This window comes from Terrapene carolina, unplaced genomic scaffold (assembly GCF_002925995.2).
Source record: "Terrapene carolina triunguis isolate 2854851 unplaced genomic scaffold, T_m_triunguis-2.0 Scaffold211, whole genome shotgun sequence".
Classification (NCBI taxonomy): Eukaryota; Metazoa; Chordata; order Testudines; family Emydidae; genus Terrapene; species Terrapene triunguis.
This window is the reverse complement of record NW_020664562.1, coordinates 14075264-14091215: the sequence shown is the minus strand read 5'-3', so window position 1 is coordinate 14091215 and position 15952 is coordinate 14075264. Positions and strand designations below refer to the sequence as shown.

Below are 15952 nucleotides of genomic sequence, written 5' to 3'. Positions count from 1 at the left end.
ACCCACGAAAGCTTATGCTCCAATACGTCTGTTAGTCTATAAAGTGCCACAGGACTCTGTCGCTTTTTATTGGTCAAACAGTTAACTGCGTCAGCAATCAAGTCTGCCTTGATAGCTACAGAAGTATCTTAACACTACCTACTCCTATTGATTAAACATTTGCTGTGTCTGTTATTTTCTAAAGTTGGCATCATACTTTGTGTAAACTGCACTCTGGATTTTTTTATACAGTGAAGAAAATCAGCATAAATAATGAAGTAATGAAGCAGCTGGCTAAAGTTAGAATATGCAGTTTAAGGGCCCAGTCCTCCTCCCATTGAAAACAATTGGACTTTTTTTTTCCATTTTAAGGTTAGAGATAAATAGGAAGGGGAAAAACTAATTATTCTCTTGTGGGATGATTATTTGCAAAACGAGGTTGAATTTTACCATTTTACCCAGGCAACTGTATTGATTTCAGTGGGGTTGCACAAGTATAGATTGAGAACAGAATTTTTCCTGTAGTGATTTTGTGAGGCTAATAATCCATTCTCTTAGGAAGACACTACAACTGGCTCGACAGCTTAAAGACAGAGCTGTGGAAGCACAGGCTTGTTACAGTCTTGGAAATACATATACTTTGCTCCAAGACTATGAAAAAGCAATTGACTATCATCTGAAGCACCTTACAATCGCTCAGGAACTGAATGATAGGTAAGTCCTTTGGAGCCAATATTGTATATTTAACTTAGAGGGATAATAGGATTGCCCCTTCGTCTCCTGTAATTGTTCTGTATATGGAACTTGCTTTGAAATCAATATGAGTTCCCAGCATGGATTGGCTATAGGATTATACCCTTCATAGGAAAAAGTGGTAGTCTTAAAGATATCACATTAATGAATCCTGAGATGAAAGGTAGACTTTGTGCAGTTGTATTGAGATGAAGAGTATCCCGTGACTTATGGAATCACTGATACTGTTAGACTGACTTCCACCTCTGTCAGTTTTTTGGTTAATTGTTAAGGGAAGAGACAGCAGCTCTCAATCTTTACTTCGAAATAAATGATTGCTGTAATTTTGCAGCCTTCTCAGACCAATAGATGCGCTTTTGTGCCTTCACTGGGGAGGAATGAAGTGGAGAGAAAAGGACAAGTCCACTAAAATGATATAGTTTTTAAATGCAGATGATTTTTAAGCCCTGTATTTTAATATTCAGGGCAACTAAAATTGCTTTGTAATTTTTAAATGTTATGCTTATTGATTTGTAGAGAGAGACAAATGTTAAGAATGGGCCAGAGAATGCAATTCAAGCAAAAAATGCTTATGAACTGGGTTACAAAATGTGGTCCCTATGCATTTTTAAACTCTTGGGTCCTTTGTATCGTTATCAGCATCTTGTCATTTGAATCATAATGTTCACAAGACTGAAGGAGTGATTTGTCCGTTCTGTAAAGTAAAAATCAAAGATCTTACCTTCACAAAATTCCTAATTTAAGTAGCAAGTGTTTTAAATGAATGCTGAATAGATTGTTTAAATACTTGGTTAAATGTCTTTCATTACTGCCTATAATGTACTTAATATTTTGGTGCTTGAAATGGGAGTTTTCCTACGCTTACTGGGCCCAGCAACAGATTCTGTCCCAGAAGTTACAGCATGAAATTCTGACCACCTGGGATTACAACTGAATATTTGCTTCAATTGTGTTACAGAATTGGTGAAGGAAGAGCATGCTGGAGTTTAGGAAATGCGTACACAGCATTAGGAAATCATGACCAAGCTATGCACTTTGCAGAAAAGCATTTAGAAATTTCAAGAGAGGTATGACTTGTGCATTCTTCTGTTTTGGCTGTTGGCTTTTCCTCTTGAAGATCTTTCTAATGTCACACATCCAGACTGCATGACACATTGTGTTTGGAGGAAGAAAATAAAAAATCTGTCTCAAAGTAGTGTCATCTGAGGGGGGTTAGTTTACAGTGGCCCCAGTAAATGTGTGTGAGAGGAAAAATAGTTGGAATGAAAAGTTGTGGCTTTGCACCTAATGCATTAGTAAAAGGATTCAAGAAGAGTCTTTCTGTATGGAAATGTCACCACTGTAGTGGTGTCAAGGCCATAGACACAAAGTAATCGTGTAATATTCTTGGAAAGCAAAAGGTACAGCATTTGTAGATTTTTCTTAAATATCAACAAAAATTGGCAAAAATAGCAACATAAGTTGTCAGCAGACTAATTCTTCACTTTCTATTTTCTGTCACCTTGTGAAATGCTATTCACTTTCTCTGGTGCATCAGTCAACTTTGCCTAAATGCACACCAGATTTTAAGATGTTGAAGAGAAACTTTAAATCCATAAGCAGCATGCTCTCATTCTGCAATTGTGGGCTGAGATGTATATATCTACCTCAGCCCACAATTGCAAAATGAGAGCACACACATGCGCAGATATATACACATGCTTGCTGTGTGTTTGATTTTGATTCATGGGATAGGTGTTCAGAGCATGCGACTGATACCAATAGTTACATTTTTAGAAATTTGAGGAAATAAATAATAACCAAATAAACATATTCAAATGTACTTGGTTGCAGGTAGGGGATAGAAGTGGAGAATTAACAGCTAGACTTAACCTCTCAGATCTTCAAATGGTGCTTGGTCTAAGCTACAGCACAAACAACTCCATGATGTCAGAAATCCATGCTGTAGATAATAGTTTGAATGGTAAGTGCTTCTTTCCAGCATATTTTTTTAGCTGAAGTTGAGAGGAAAAAATGATTGCTCCTTTATTGTGTTCAGAGGCTTTTGTATTTGTGTTTCTCACTCTCCTATCTCCCTTCTCCCCTCCCTCCCCCCAAATATCTGCTTGTTCCATTTGGAATATTGGGCCTTCTTTTTGATAAAGGGACCTTTTTATGTTTGGAAGACTTGCATCATGGAATCAGACAGGCCTGCAACACAGACTGTTCCTCTCCACAAGTTGAATGGTCTAAATCTGAATGTTCCCCAACCACTTCATTTAAGGGGAGAAGAGAGGCTGATGTTGCTATGCAGATCCTCCAAAAAAATGTCAGTCCTCTAATAAAGAGGGAAGTTTGAGGACCTGACTTTTTTCCAAATTAGAGGAAAGAATGCTTAAAACAATCCCATTTTTAAAAAAATAAAAAATTAAAGCCACATTTATATGCATCTTAATAGAGCTGGAAAGAATGCAAACAAAGTTCGATTTTTGCTTTATAGTCCATTGTTTGCATTTTGTCTGTGGGTAATTTTTTTTTTTAAATGAGAGCAAATATGTAACAGCTTTTTTTTTTTTTTTTTTTAAAGAAAAAATCTGAGATAAGACTGATTTTATGCACCAGATTACCGGTTTTGCCTTGCCTCCTTTCTCCATAGCATTCTTACTGGCATTGGGGAGCTTACAATAAAAATCGTGGGCTCATCTGATGTCCCTCTTCCTCTGTCTAAACTCCCTAATCAAACCTTTCTCTCCCTGCTCCCCATCCACAGTTGTGTAGCCTCTTCAAAACTCAGTTGATCTTCTGTGACTTTGTAGTGTAATGCCAATTATTTTTAGAAAGTGCGTGGTATTTTGATGCAAGAGCATAGCATTCCTGGATCAAAGAATCTTATTGCAAGGAGACAGTCTATATTTGTGTTTTAAGGTAATTAGCCTTAAACTCTGAAGTGCAAAACCAAGTGTTTTCAGCCTGGGTACTCTACAGATGTTTACTCCATGCTAATATTTTTTTACTACATCATTTTGGAACTTAAAATTACCACGTCTTAAACCTTAGATGGTATATACCACAACATAGCTTTGAAATGTAGAAAATGCATCTTTCCGCTTCATAGGCAACCAACTTATTTAGTCTTATTTCATCTCTTCCCAAAGGTGCAAGATCCAGAGTAGGACGCCGTCACAGTATGGAAAACATGGAACTTATGAAATTAACACCTGAAAAGGTTGGCACTTCCTTTCTTTTCTTTCTGTTCTGAGTAGTAGAATTGCAGTAATGTTTCATAGCTTTCAGTGCACCAGTGCTATGAAATGCCTAACGTGAATCATTCCATATAAATTCTTCATTCAAATGATAGGAGCATGGGTTTTAGGGCAAGATAATCAGAAATTGTATATACTAACAACTTTAGAAGTGGCTAGTAAAATCTTGATCAATGAAATGAAGTGTCAAGCAGATACAAATCTAGAGAAGTCAGCGACATGTTCAATAACTAGTTGTGGCAAAGAGTATTCATGATCAAAAGCACAATGGTAGCAAAGTCAGTCCTATGTAATGGTTTACTGGAGGATGTTCTCTCAGGAATGTAGAATTTATTTTCTGCAGTACACATCAGAAGTGTGTAGGGAGTGTGTATTTCCCCTAAGAGCTTCAGTTTATCTGGGTAGTCAAGAAGTGATTCAGAATAAAATGAAAGGGAAGCTGTCCATAGAACTTAGAGCAATCATTCCTCAGCTATGAAACAATTTCATATTTTTATTTATATATCAAATTTTTATAGTGTTTTGTTTGAGGCTCTCAGAACATTTTGCAAACAATTAAGCCTTTCAACATCCATGTTAAGTAGATATATTTTAGAAATGTAAAAGCTGAGGCACTGTAAGGTCACACAGGAAGTCTGTCAGAGCTGGGAATAGAACAGAGTTCTCCTAACTAGTAGTGATGTACCTTAACCTCAAGGCAAGAGTTATCTAAAATGAACCTGTTTGCCTCATGAGCCAAGTTGACAATTCTGTATAAATCCATGTTTCCCAAAGGATTTTAATGGGAGTTGGAACTTCTACTTCAACCTCCATCCTGGGACACTATTCATCCCCATCTCCTCCAATAGTACAAACCTGTTCACTAGTTTTGCAGATAAGAGAGTTAAATCTCTTCCAGGACTGACATGTTGGGCAGCTGATGGTGCTGAAGTTTGTCACTTCTTGCACTCTGACCCCCTGCTGGGACTGATATACAAGATCCTAAGTTTGGCCTCCAACCTGCATCTCCCACAATGTACTGCTGAACATTCAGCTAGTTCCAGCTGAAGTTTTTTATCCTATACCGCTCTGATCACTTAAACTTTTGCTTAGGTGATACCTTTTAAAAATATGAGTCCTGTATGTGACAGTATAGTCTGGGGTACTGTGTAATGAGAGTTTTCCAAGATGCCTCTATAAGAAACCAAAACTAAATATCATAGCATCGCTGTAACAAAGGACTTCCTTTGAAATACTACTCTTCTAAACTCAAGAGAAGGAGTTTAATTGAGGGATGAGGTTCCAAAGGCATAAGGGGGGGAAAAGCCCAGCATAGGAGCCTGATTTTAGGAGTTTAGATAAGGCCGAAAGCAGAGGCTTTGAAAGACCTTAAGATATGGCTAGAATATCCAACACGAAGAGACTGTACAAATAAGGCGTTGGTGCCAGCCAATGAATGGCTTTGTCAGAACCAGAGTATTTGTTTAGTCTTTATAAGCTTCTAATGCAGCTGTACCTAATTATGTCAAGAGGGCAAAAAATACTGGTACACTAATCTCTGAGTAGGAATCTGCCTTATAGCATTAACCAAACTTAGGTCCCTGATATCCTTCTGTTTTGGCAGCCACCTCTGCTTTCAGAGCCACGCTGCTACTGTTGTCTGGCATCTGTGTAACAAGGGAGAAGTTTAATTTTAAAATTCAACTGCACAGTTTCCCTGTGAAAAAGCTCTAAAAGGCTCCTATGTCATCACAACGTACAGTCAACCTGTGGAACTCTGCCAGGGAATGTTGTGAAGGCCAAGACTATAATAGGGTTAAACAAAGAACTAAATAATTTCATGGAGGATAGATCCATCAATGGCTATTAGCCAGGATGGGCAGGGATGCAAAACCATGTGCTGAAGTGTCCCCTAGCCTCTGTTTGCCAGAAGCAGGGAATGGGCAACACAGGGTGGATCACTTAATGATTACCTTTTCTATTCATTCCATCTGAAGCACCTGGCATTGGCCATGTCGGAAGGCAGGATACAGGGCTAGATGGACCATTGGTCTGACCCAGTATGTCCGTTATGTTTGTTATGTTAAGGGGTTTGACTTTCTGAGGAAAAGACAAGTTTACCTAAAAAATGCTCTAGCATTTTAATTTACAGCTTAAGTTACAGTTCTAAATTTCACTGACAATATTGAAAGATTTTAATTCTATTACTCTCTCTGAATAGAATGTTCTTTCTTTGATTCACTGACATTGAGCTCATTTCCTATTGTATGTTAGAGATAATACAGGACTCCATAGTCACAGGTCAGGTGATGTAACCTAACAGTTAAATTTTGTTCATCCATCTACTGAAAAGGAAACACACATAATCTAGAGATTCTTCACTGGTGCGGAGTGAAGCTAGTTAGATGATAGGCAGCAGCATATGTAAAGAAGGCTTGTTTCATCTGACTCTTGTTTTCTTAGATTCAGAACTGGAACAGTGACATTCTTGCTAAACAGAAACCCCTGGTTGCCAAACCTTCAGCAAAGCTGCACTTCGTAAATCGACTAAAAGGCAAAAAGTACAAAAATGGCAAATCCTCCAAAGTTCTGCAGGATGCTAGTAATTCTATTGATCATCGACTTCCAAGCTCTCAGAGGGTATGTTTGGAGAACTAAAGCCTAAACAGTTTTAATTGTTTGCTTGGTGAAAATTTCTAAGTTACAAATGAGTGCTCATTTCTGGAGTTGTGTTAATTTCAGTTCTTATTGTTCACTTGATCAGAAAAAAAGTGATTAAAGTATAGTAACTCCGCGCTTAATGTTGTAGTTATGTTCCTGAAAAATGTTACTTTAAGCAAAACGATGTTAAGCGAATCCAATTTCCCCATAAAAAGTAATGTAAATAGGGGAGATTAGATTCCAGGGAATTTTGTTCGCCAGACAAAAGGCCACACCCACACCCACACACCCATACCCACACACAGTTTTAAACAAACAATTTAATACTGTACACAGCAATGATGATTGTGAAGCTTGTTTGAGGTGGTGGGAAGAGGGTGGGATATTTCCCAGGGGATGCCTTACTGCTAAATGATGAACTAGCACTTGGCTGAGCCCTCAATGGTTAACACGTTGTTAATGTAGCCTCATACTCTACAAGGCGGCATGAATGGAGGGAGGAGACACAGCATGAAGAGAGAGACAGAGACTCACACTGTGTGTGTGTGTGTGAGACGCGCATTGCCCCTTTAAGTACGCTGAGCCCACTGTAAGTACACTGCCTTTTTAAGTAGATCAGCAAGTTGAGACAGCAGCTGCCAGCAAGCTCTCTCCGTGTCCGTCTGTCCCCCTGCTCTGAGGAGATGAGGTGCAGGAGAGGAGGGAGACACCCTGACATAGCACCCCTCTTCTCCCTCCCCCGCCCTGCACAGCAAGCAGGCGGCTCCTGGGAGCAGCTCCAAGGCAGAGGGCAGGAGCAGCAACGAAACAACTTTAACCGGGATGATGTTGAGTGTGGAGTTACTGTACAGAACTAGCTTTGTCACAAGATTAATATATACATGTTCAATTTTGCCTTAAATTTGAAAAAAGTGAAGTAATAAAAATTTAAGTTAACTTGATCAAGGTCAGAGGAGAGAATCTATTTGTGATAATGAGAACTAAAGCAGCAACTGGAAACATGTCTCTGGCTTATACCTTGCAGCTTTATTTTCCTTTTGACTACTAACTGTGCCATATAATGCTCACATTTCAATTGTTTTAAAAGATCTTCCACAAGTGGGCTTGTTTTGTTGACTTGATCACCTTCCATTGTAACATTGTGTTTAAACAATATCCAAATATCAAACATGACCGGATTAAACTGCCATAACTTCTGCATTACAGTTCAATAGGGGACAATCGTAACCCAAAGTTTCCCTGACACTCTTGCCTATCTTTTCAGAAAAACAGTCCTGATATGACTGGAGATGAAGGGTTCTTTGACTTGCTGAGCCGGTTTCAAAGCAACAGGATGGATGATCAGAGATGCTGTTTCCAGGAGAAGAGCAGAATGACAGCTGCAGCATCATCCTCCACCCCACCTAAAACAATGAGAAAATGTACATTTTTTTTTTATTGTTTGTTTGAAAAAAAATCTACCCAAATCATGTGCCTCTGTCTTGGCTTGATGTCAGTGTTTTAAACTGTTCTAACACTCAAGATTTACTGTTCCAAGGCACATTTCCAGACTAACTTGTTCGCTTTCTCCTTCCATCTTCAGCCTTTTCTACTTCCATGGTCTCACCGCACACTGATGAATTTTTAGATCTACTTGCAAGCTCACAGAGCCGCCGCCTAGATGATCAACGAGCCAGCTTTAGCAATTTACCTGGGCTTCGTCTCAATCAGCACAACAGTCAGTCAGTCCTTGGCCACCTAATGGCTAGCAACAACAGAGAATCAGATGATGACTTCTTTGATATCTTAATAAAATGTCAAGTAAGTCAATAAGAACGGTATGTGGAAAAAACTGCTGCTCAGTTACATGGGATGGGGCTATTACATTACACTGAGGGTCAAAAGAACTGGGTGTTCATGTAATTTACCCCCACAAGGCCTCATTTACCTCATCTCAAAAATGGGGATAATGCCTATATCTATAAGCACTTTGAAATTGATATATGAAAAGCATTCTAAAAGTGCTAGGTGCTGTAATATGTGCAGAGTTGGAGAGAAAATTCAGTGACTTTTTTTCCATGTTTTTAACTTATGTCACTGCAATCTTTACACTCAACATCAGTAAGACTCTTGATACTAGAAATATTAGGCTCTAAATTCAATCTGTGAATGAAACTTCCTATTGAATCTTTCAGAATATATTGAAATGAGGAGTACATTGAGGTTCTTTGACTGCTTGCTCATGTCAATTCCATGGTAGGTGTGTGTGCGCAACATGCACAGTTGCTGGATGTTTTTTCCTTAGTGGTAGCTGTAGGGGCTGGCCCTGTCGCCCCCGGGAGCCTGTGCTTATGCGCCAGTATAAGGGGCGCTGCTAGCCCCTCTGCTCTCTGTTCCTTCTTACCGCACAGGACGGTTGCTGGAGTGTTTCTTGCCTTGCAAGCTTTCCAGTGGGTTTTGGACTTTGTTGTTCTGTATATAGTTAAATGTTTAGTTGATAGTTGTAGTTAGTTAAGGTAGATAGCAGTCCCATATCGGGACGTTGTCATAAGAATGGGGCATGCCCTGGTCCCCGGGTTTCAAATCGTCTATTGCCTGCGTTAAGTCCATGCCAGTGAAAGACCCCAATTCAAGCTGCTTAAAGTGCCTCGGGGAAGCCCACATTAAGGACGGGTGCAAAATCTGCAGGGCTTCAGGACATGCGCACAAAAGGACAGGGACATTTGTTTGAAGACCCTGTTAATGGAAGCAGCACTTAGACTGACCTTGGAGTTGTGCTGCTCTGATTTTGCACTGAGCAATCAGCCTGGGTACGGAGTACTCCCCTGGCACCATTCACTGTTTTCGGTGCCAAGGAAGAGGCACAAGAAACTGGGTGCCAAAGAGGGATAGGTGGGGAGTGATTGACAAGGTGATACCCATGCCGGGCCTCTTGTCCTCCCCAGAGGTGCAGTCTGTGGCGGTGACTCCACCGAGGGCAACAAGCCCAGTCCAGGACTCAACGCTGACTCCTGGGAGCAGTCAGGGCACCTTACACCTGTGAGCCCCATTGACACCTGAAGCATTGCAGGCAGCAAAGGACCTAATGTCCCTCCTCGTGCTGCCCATGCCCTGAGATCCCCAGCTGACTTCCTCAGTTGTTGAAGGTGATCCCCACCAGAGAAAGACCCTTCATGGGCCCACCACTGGTCTCCAGCTTCACAGCACTGATCCCCACTTCATGACACATATCCACGATCCCATGTCAATGGCTCCACAGCACCAGTCTCCAGCTCCCCTGTCATAGCCGACAGGTGGACGTGGCAATGGCTCCACCATGGTCTCCATGGGAGGAATTCTCGTCGGAGGCCGGGGATGAATCCATTCTGAGGAGAGACCAGCATCAGCCTTTCGCATCAGACTTTGGTGCCAGACCTTTTGCAGATGCTTGGCCCCTGGGGCAGTGGTTGGTGCAATGCCAACATTGGAACCTGTGGGGGGTTCCCTCGGACGCCAGGTTCCTACTCCCAGCTGTCATCCTTGGTTGTATCCAAGAGACGAACCACTGTGCCGCCCCAGCTAGTGCTGGACTCGGACTGCAACCCAGTATCAGGACCCTGACAGTGGTCCCCCGTGGAGGCAACCCCAGTAGTGGAGAAGGAACCAGCCCCTCCTATCGTGGTAGCCTCTTCCTCATCGTCCCTAGAGAAACTCCCGTTTCCAGTTTTTATAGCAGTCTTTAACTTGATAAAGTAGGAACCTGCTTCTACATTACTGCATCCAGTTTAGTACAAAATTAGCGATTTTTAAAAGGAATGACTGAAGCATTTCACCCTGGACATCTCCAGACAGATTTAAACTTCTAGTTTCATTACATGTGCAAGTGAGAGAGAAAATTAAAGCAATAACTAAAACAATCAAGAGTGCCAGTAATGCAAGATGGCTGATTGAAGCTGAAACAACATAATAGTAGCTGCAAGCCTCCATACAAGAAAAATATTCCCACTTAATGCACAATATATAGCTGAAAAGAAACGAGTTGGTTTCTAAGCAGCAGAAGATGCTGTTCAAGAACAAAGTATTACAAGGTCTCTGCCACTTGCTTAGATAGCAAATAATAAATGTAAACTTCGCTCCTGTAATCCTCCTTAACTTGGGATGTATGGTTGGGTGCATTATGCTATCTAAACCTAGCTAAGAGGTAAAGTCCAGTACAGTCTCAAGGCACTCTGTGAAAGATGAAAAATTCTTCCACTACTACCATCAGCCTTAAGCTTAATTGGTTAAGTGGCTGACTGAAAAAAGAAGATTGATATCAACAAGGAGTCTGGTGGCACCTTAAAGACTAACGGATTTATTTGGGCATAAGCTTTCGTGGGTAAAAACCTCACTTCTTCAGATGCATAGAGTGAAAGTTACAGATGCAGGCATTATATACTGACACATGGAGAGCCGGGAGTTACTTCGCAAGTGGAGAACCAGTGTTGACAGGGCCAATTCAATCAAGGTGGATGTAGTCCACTCTCAATAATAGATGAGGAGGTGTCAATTCCAGGAGAGGAAAAGCTGCTTCTGTAATGAGCCAGCCACTCCCAGTCCCTATTCAAGCCCAGATTAATGGTGTTAAATTTGCAAATGAATTTTAGTTCTGCTGTTTCTCTTTGAAGTCTGTTTCTGAAGTTTTTTTGTTCAATGATAGTGACTTTTAAATCTGTAATAGAATGACCAGGGAGATTGAAGTGTTCACTTACTGGCTTATGTATGTTACCATTCCTGATGTCCGATTTGTGTCCATTTATTCCACTTCCTGGACACTACAGTGCAAATAAGTGATGGTCACATAACCACCACCCTATACCGGAAACCTACTGACCGCTATACGTACCTACATGCCTCCAGCTTCCATCCAAGACACATCACACGATCTATTGTCTACAGCCAAGCCCTAAGATACAACCGAATTTGCTCCAACCCCTCAGACAGAGACAAACACCTACAAGATCTTTATCAAGCATTCGTAAAATACAATACCCACCTGGGGAAGTGAGGAAACAGATTGACAGAGCAAGACGGGTACCCAGAAATTACCTACTACAGGACAGGCCCAACAAGGACAATAACAGAACACCACTGGCCATCACATACAGCCCCCAGCTAAAACCTCTCCAGCACATTATCCACGATCTACAACCTATCCTGGAAAATGATCCCTCACTCTCACAGACCTTGGGAGGGAGGCCAGTCCTCGCTTACAGACAACCCCCCAACCTGAAGCAAATACTCACCAGCAACCACACACCACACCACAGAAACACCAACCCAGGAACCAATCCCTGTAGCAAACCTCATTGCCTACTCTGTCCCCATATCTACTCTGGCGACACCATCAGAGGACCCAACCACATCAGCCACACCATCAAGGGCTCATTCACCTGCACATCCACTAATGTTATATATGCCATCATGTGCCAGCAATGCCCCTCTGCCATGTACATTGGCCAAACCGGACAGTCCCTCCGCAAAAGAATAAATGGACACAAATCGGACATCAGGAATGGTAATATACATAAACCAGTAAGTGAACACTTCAATCTCCCTGGTCAATGATAGTGACTTTTAAATCTGTAATAGAATGAACAAAAAAACTTCAGAAACAGACTTCAAAGAGAAACAGCAGAACTAAAATTCATTTGCAAATTTAACACCATTAATCTGGGCTTGAATAGGGACTGGGAGTGGCTGGCTCATTACAGATGCAGCTTTTCCTCTCCTGGAATTGACACCACCTCATCTATTATTGGGAGTGGACTACATCCACCCTGATTGAATTGGCCCTGTCAACACTGGTTCTCCACTTGCGAAGTAACTCCCTGCTCTCCATGTGTCAGTATATAATGCCTGCATCTGTACCTTTCACTCTATGCATCTGAAGAAGTGAGGTTTTTACCCACGAACGCTTATGCCCAAATAAATCCGTTAGTCTTTAAGGTGCCACCAGACTCCTTGTTGTTTTTGTAGATACAGACTAACACGGCTACCCCCTGATACTTAAATTTACAAAACCATTGAAGGAGGTGTTGAAGGATTTTAATGGATTACAGCTGTCAGTCTCAGTGGAAATCGATCTTGATCTAGTAAACAAAACTGGAACCTCATAAGGACAAAACTTTTTAATACAGAGAAGCTATGAAATATTTCTACTCCTTAGTTAACATGAGTGATCTGAAATAAAGGTCAGGCTGGGTCCAGAACAGAAAGAGGATTAAATGGAATGTAATCATTAGTTCCTTTTCTTAACACTGAAGAGCTTGAATTCTACCCTAAATCTGTTGCAGTAGCCAGAGAAGTGCCACACTTTGCATCAGACTGATGGCAATTTGTGGAAATAAAGTTAGAGGATATTGTGTAGACTTCTATTCAGTTTTAAAAATAACTGCACACTCCTGTGCAGTCAGTACAGCATTAATAGTGTGTATTTCAGCACATTGCTGTAGTTAAACCATTGCAATAGGCTAGATGCTTTAAAATAAGTTGGTAAAAATGTGCCTGTATCCAAAGGAAAGAAGAAGTATAATAGGTAGAAAGTATCCTGGTGACTCCTACTGATGTGTGTGTTTTGTAGAATCGCCTGCTTTCCATTCTGTATAATGTGTACTTTCATGTTGGAACGGCAGATATATTTAAGGTGGTGCAGGTGTTTTTCTTATCAAGCCTTTGTGGGGTCTTACACTTAAGGAAAATGATTTGGGTTTTTCCAGTGTGAGGAAAATATTTACACCCCCTATTGGAGATAATAGGGGTTGCAGAGGATGAAGTCCACAGCAGAATTTAGCGCTAGGAAAATTACTATTTAGTCCAGCACTACTTGAACACATGTTAAATGTGTTGTTACTGCCAGAGAAGGAGGGATGTAAAAGAGTCTCCTCAGAAGCATAGAACCATAAGGTTAGAAGGGACGGCAAGGGTCATATAGATGCAGGATTTGTTGCGTTTAATCCATCCAAGACAGATGGCTATCTAGCCTCCTTTTGAAAACCTACAGTAAAGGAGCTTCTACACCCTCCCTAGGCAGTCTGTGGTAGAATGTGAAATCTGTTATGATGAGAAGATTGCTGTAAGAAATTACTGAAGTGCATGGCAGCAGACAATACAGATATACTTACAGAAACGACTGTGAAGCCAGATAAGCTTTAACTCTTCAGTTTGCTCAATATGTTTTACTGTGCTTTTAAGTGAAAATAGCAAAACAAGAGAATCTGTAGCTAAAAAAAAATTTAAACAAGAGGATCCCACCCACCTGTCCATTGCTAGCAGTGGAGTTGGATCAGAGCCAGAATTAAGTGCTTCTTCATCTTTTATGTAAGATGCAACTGTACATAAATTAATCCTAGTTAAGGATTCTGCTACAGGTTTGTCTGTGGCGTTTAATTTAATGTTTTTAAAATAAATGTTTTCTTCCATTCCCCTCCTGTTTGATTTTCCATTTTATTCCTGGGTTAAACACATAGCTGAAGCCTTTTGCAATTGTATTCTTCTTTATTAACTATAGGAGTGATGTCAGATACAGAAAATCAAATTGGGAATGGAAATTAACACTTACATGCCCTCATGTAAGGAATGAATGGCACTAATAAGGTTGAGGGAGAGTCTAGTTTCCATATAGATAGAAAATAGGAATACAAAACCAAAGTATTCCCCTGCAAAAAAGGTTATTCTTTTAATACTTACTACTCACACCTCAATGGGCTCACCAGAAACTAAACTAAATCACATTGTTAACTTAGTACACAAATCTAATACAGGATGTTTTTGATGAGACATCTTCAATGGGTATGTTACAGTATTTCCCATCCAACTGCTAGAGGGGAGGGAGGAGTTTGAGCTGCCCGCACACTGGGTGAGGCTATATACTCTCAGTATTAACTATGCCAGTATTCTAGATGCAATATTACTATAATTTAATTAAAATCCTGTAGTTTTACTAATAAGAAATCCCGATGGCTTTTAATGAATCTGTTCCTGTGCATAAAAATAAACGTTCTGCAGTGAGAAAATACAGAATATTAACAATGAAATAGTAAGCGTATCATTGTATGAGCTTCTGACAGGCATTGGTTAAATTTCTCTTGTTAAATCTTTAGGGTTCCAGATTAGATGATCAAAGATGTGCTCCACCATCAACTGCCACAAAAGGACCAACTGTACCTGATGAAGATTTCTTCAGCCTTATTTTGAGATCACAGGCCAAGAGAATGGATGAACAGAGAGTCCCTTTACCCTCCAGTGTAAAGAGACTAAATCCTAACGAAGACTTTTAGAAAGAGAAGCCTTGTTGGAATTTCAACTACAGCACAAAGATTAGGGGGTCGGCTTGTACTGTATTTTTTAACAAAGAATCTGTCACTTTCCTTTGTTTGCAGGGAAAACGATAATATGCCTTTAAAGGAAAAAAGGGTTTTGTAGCACTAATGATGTTTGGATATTCAGTTAAAAGTGTATTGTGTAAATAGTTTTACTTTTCAAAAATAGTGCTAGTAAACTGACAGTTGTACATTCCTGTGATGAGTATTCTGCAACAGGTACAGTCTACAGTTGCTACTACTGCTAGAGATTAACTGTATGTCAAAGCTTAAATGAGTCACTGAGTACTTTCTTATCTAAAGTGGATAGCATTGTGATCAGTAAGATGTAGTGTTTAAGGTACTCTGCTTCATTGATTAAAACGCTACAAGTTTATGGCAGTTTAAATTAACAGTAATACAAATTTCATAGTTCTATATGTCCTTTTAAAAAACTTTTTTTCCCGATTTGTATGTTTACCTTTCCTGGAACGATCAGTTAGTCCCTGGACTTTTTTTATACCATTTTTTTTTTAACCCACAAACTGAGGAATAAATTACCTCTCAGACTGCTTATTCGTGTGTGTGTGTGTGTGTGTGTGTGCGCGCGCGCGCGCGCTACTGAAAACCTAACAGATTGGAAAAGTTGTTCTCCGCAGAACTCAGCTCATTATAACAAGACTTTTACTGACTCATCTTGATATCTGAAGTCAGAAAAAAACGATTTCCAATTTGGCTTAGGACACAGTTTCTACTCTAAGTTATCTCCTAAACACCAAGATTGCTGGCTTCTCATAGCTTAAATTGAACATATCACATACTGGCCACTTTTCTTAAAAAGCTACTTTATTTAAATGCAAAAATAAGCTCTTGCTTTACAACCAGGCTTGGTTTACTTTGAAATACATACATTTACCTACTTCTCCATCACAAGACTTTTATAAACAGCTTCAGAGGGATAGTGTTGATCCATAAGGAGCAAAAATCTGAAGGATGAGAATTCGCTAGGAATCCAGTCTTCTTGATTAAGGGGCAAGCCAT

At 40.3% G+C, this 15952-nt stretch overlaps 1 protein-coding gene across 1 annotated transcript in view; it reads left to right on the top strand.

Moving 5' to 3' along the window:
- LOC113407409 (G-protein-signaling modulator 2-like) overlaps positions 1-15046 on the top strand; it is a 34555-nt gene extending 19509 nt beyond the window's left edge. Inside the window, exons 4-11 of the mRNA XM_026655899.2 lie at positions 538-693; positions 1691-1799; positions 2566-2695; positions 3867-3937; positions 6417-6593; positions 7879-8035; positions 8197-8414; positions 14714-15046. Of these exons, the coding sequence (XP_026511684.2) occupies positions 538-693; positions 1691-1799; positions 2566-2695; positions 3867-3937; positions 6417-6593; positions 7879-8035; positions 8197-8414; positions 14714-14890 (1195 nt within the window). The 3' untranslated portion in view covers positions 14891-15046. The remainder of the gene's footprint in view (positions 1-537; positions 694-1690; positions 1800-2565; positions 2696-3866; positions 3938-6416; positions 6594-7878; positions 8036-8196; positions 8415-14713) is intronic.
- The last annotated feature ends 906 nt before the right edge of the window (positions 15047-15952 follow it).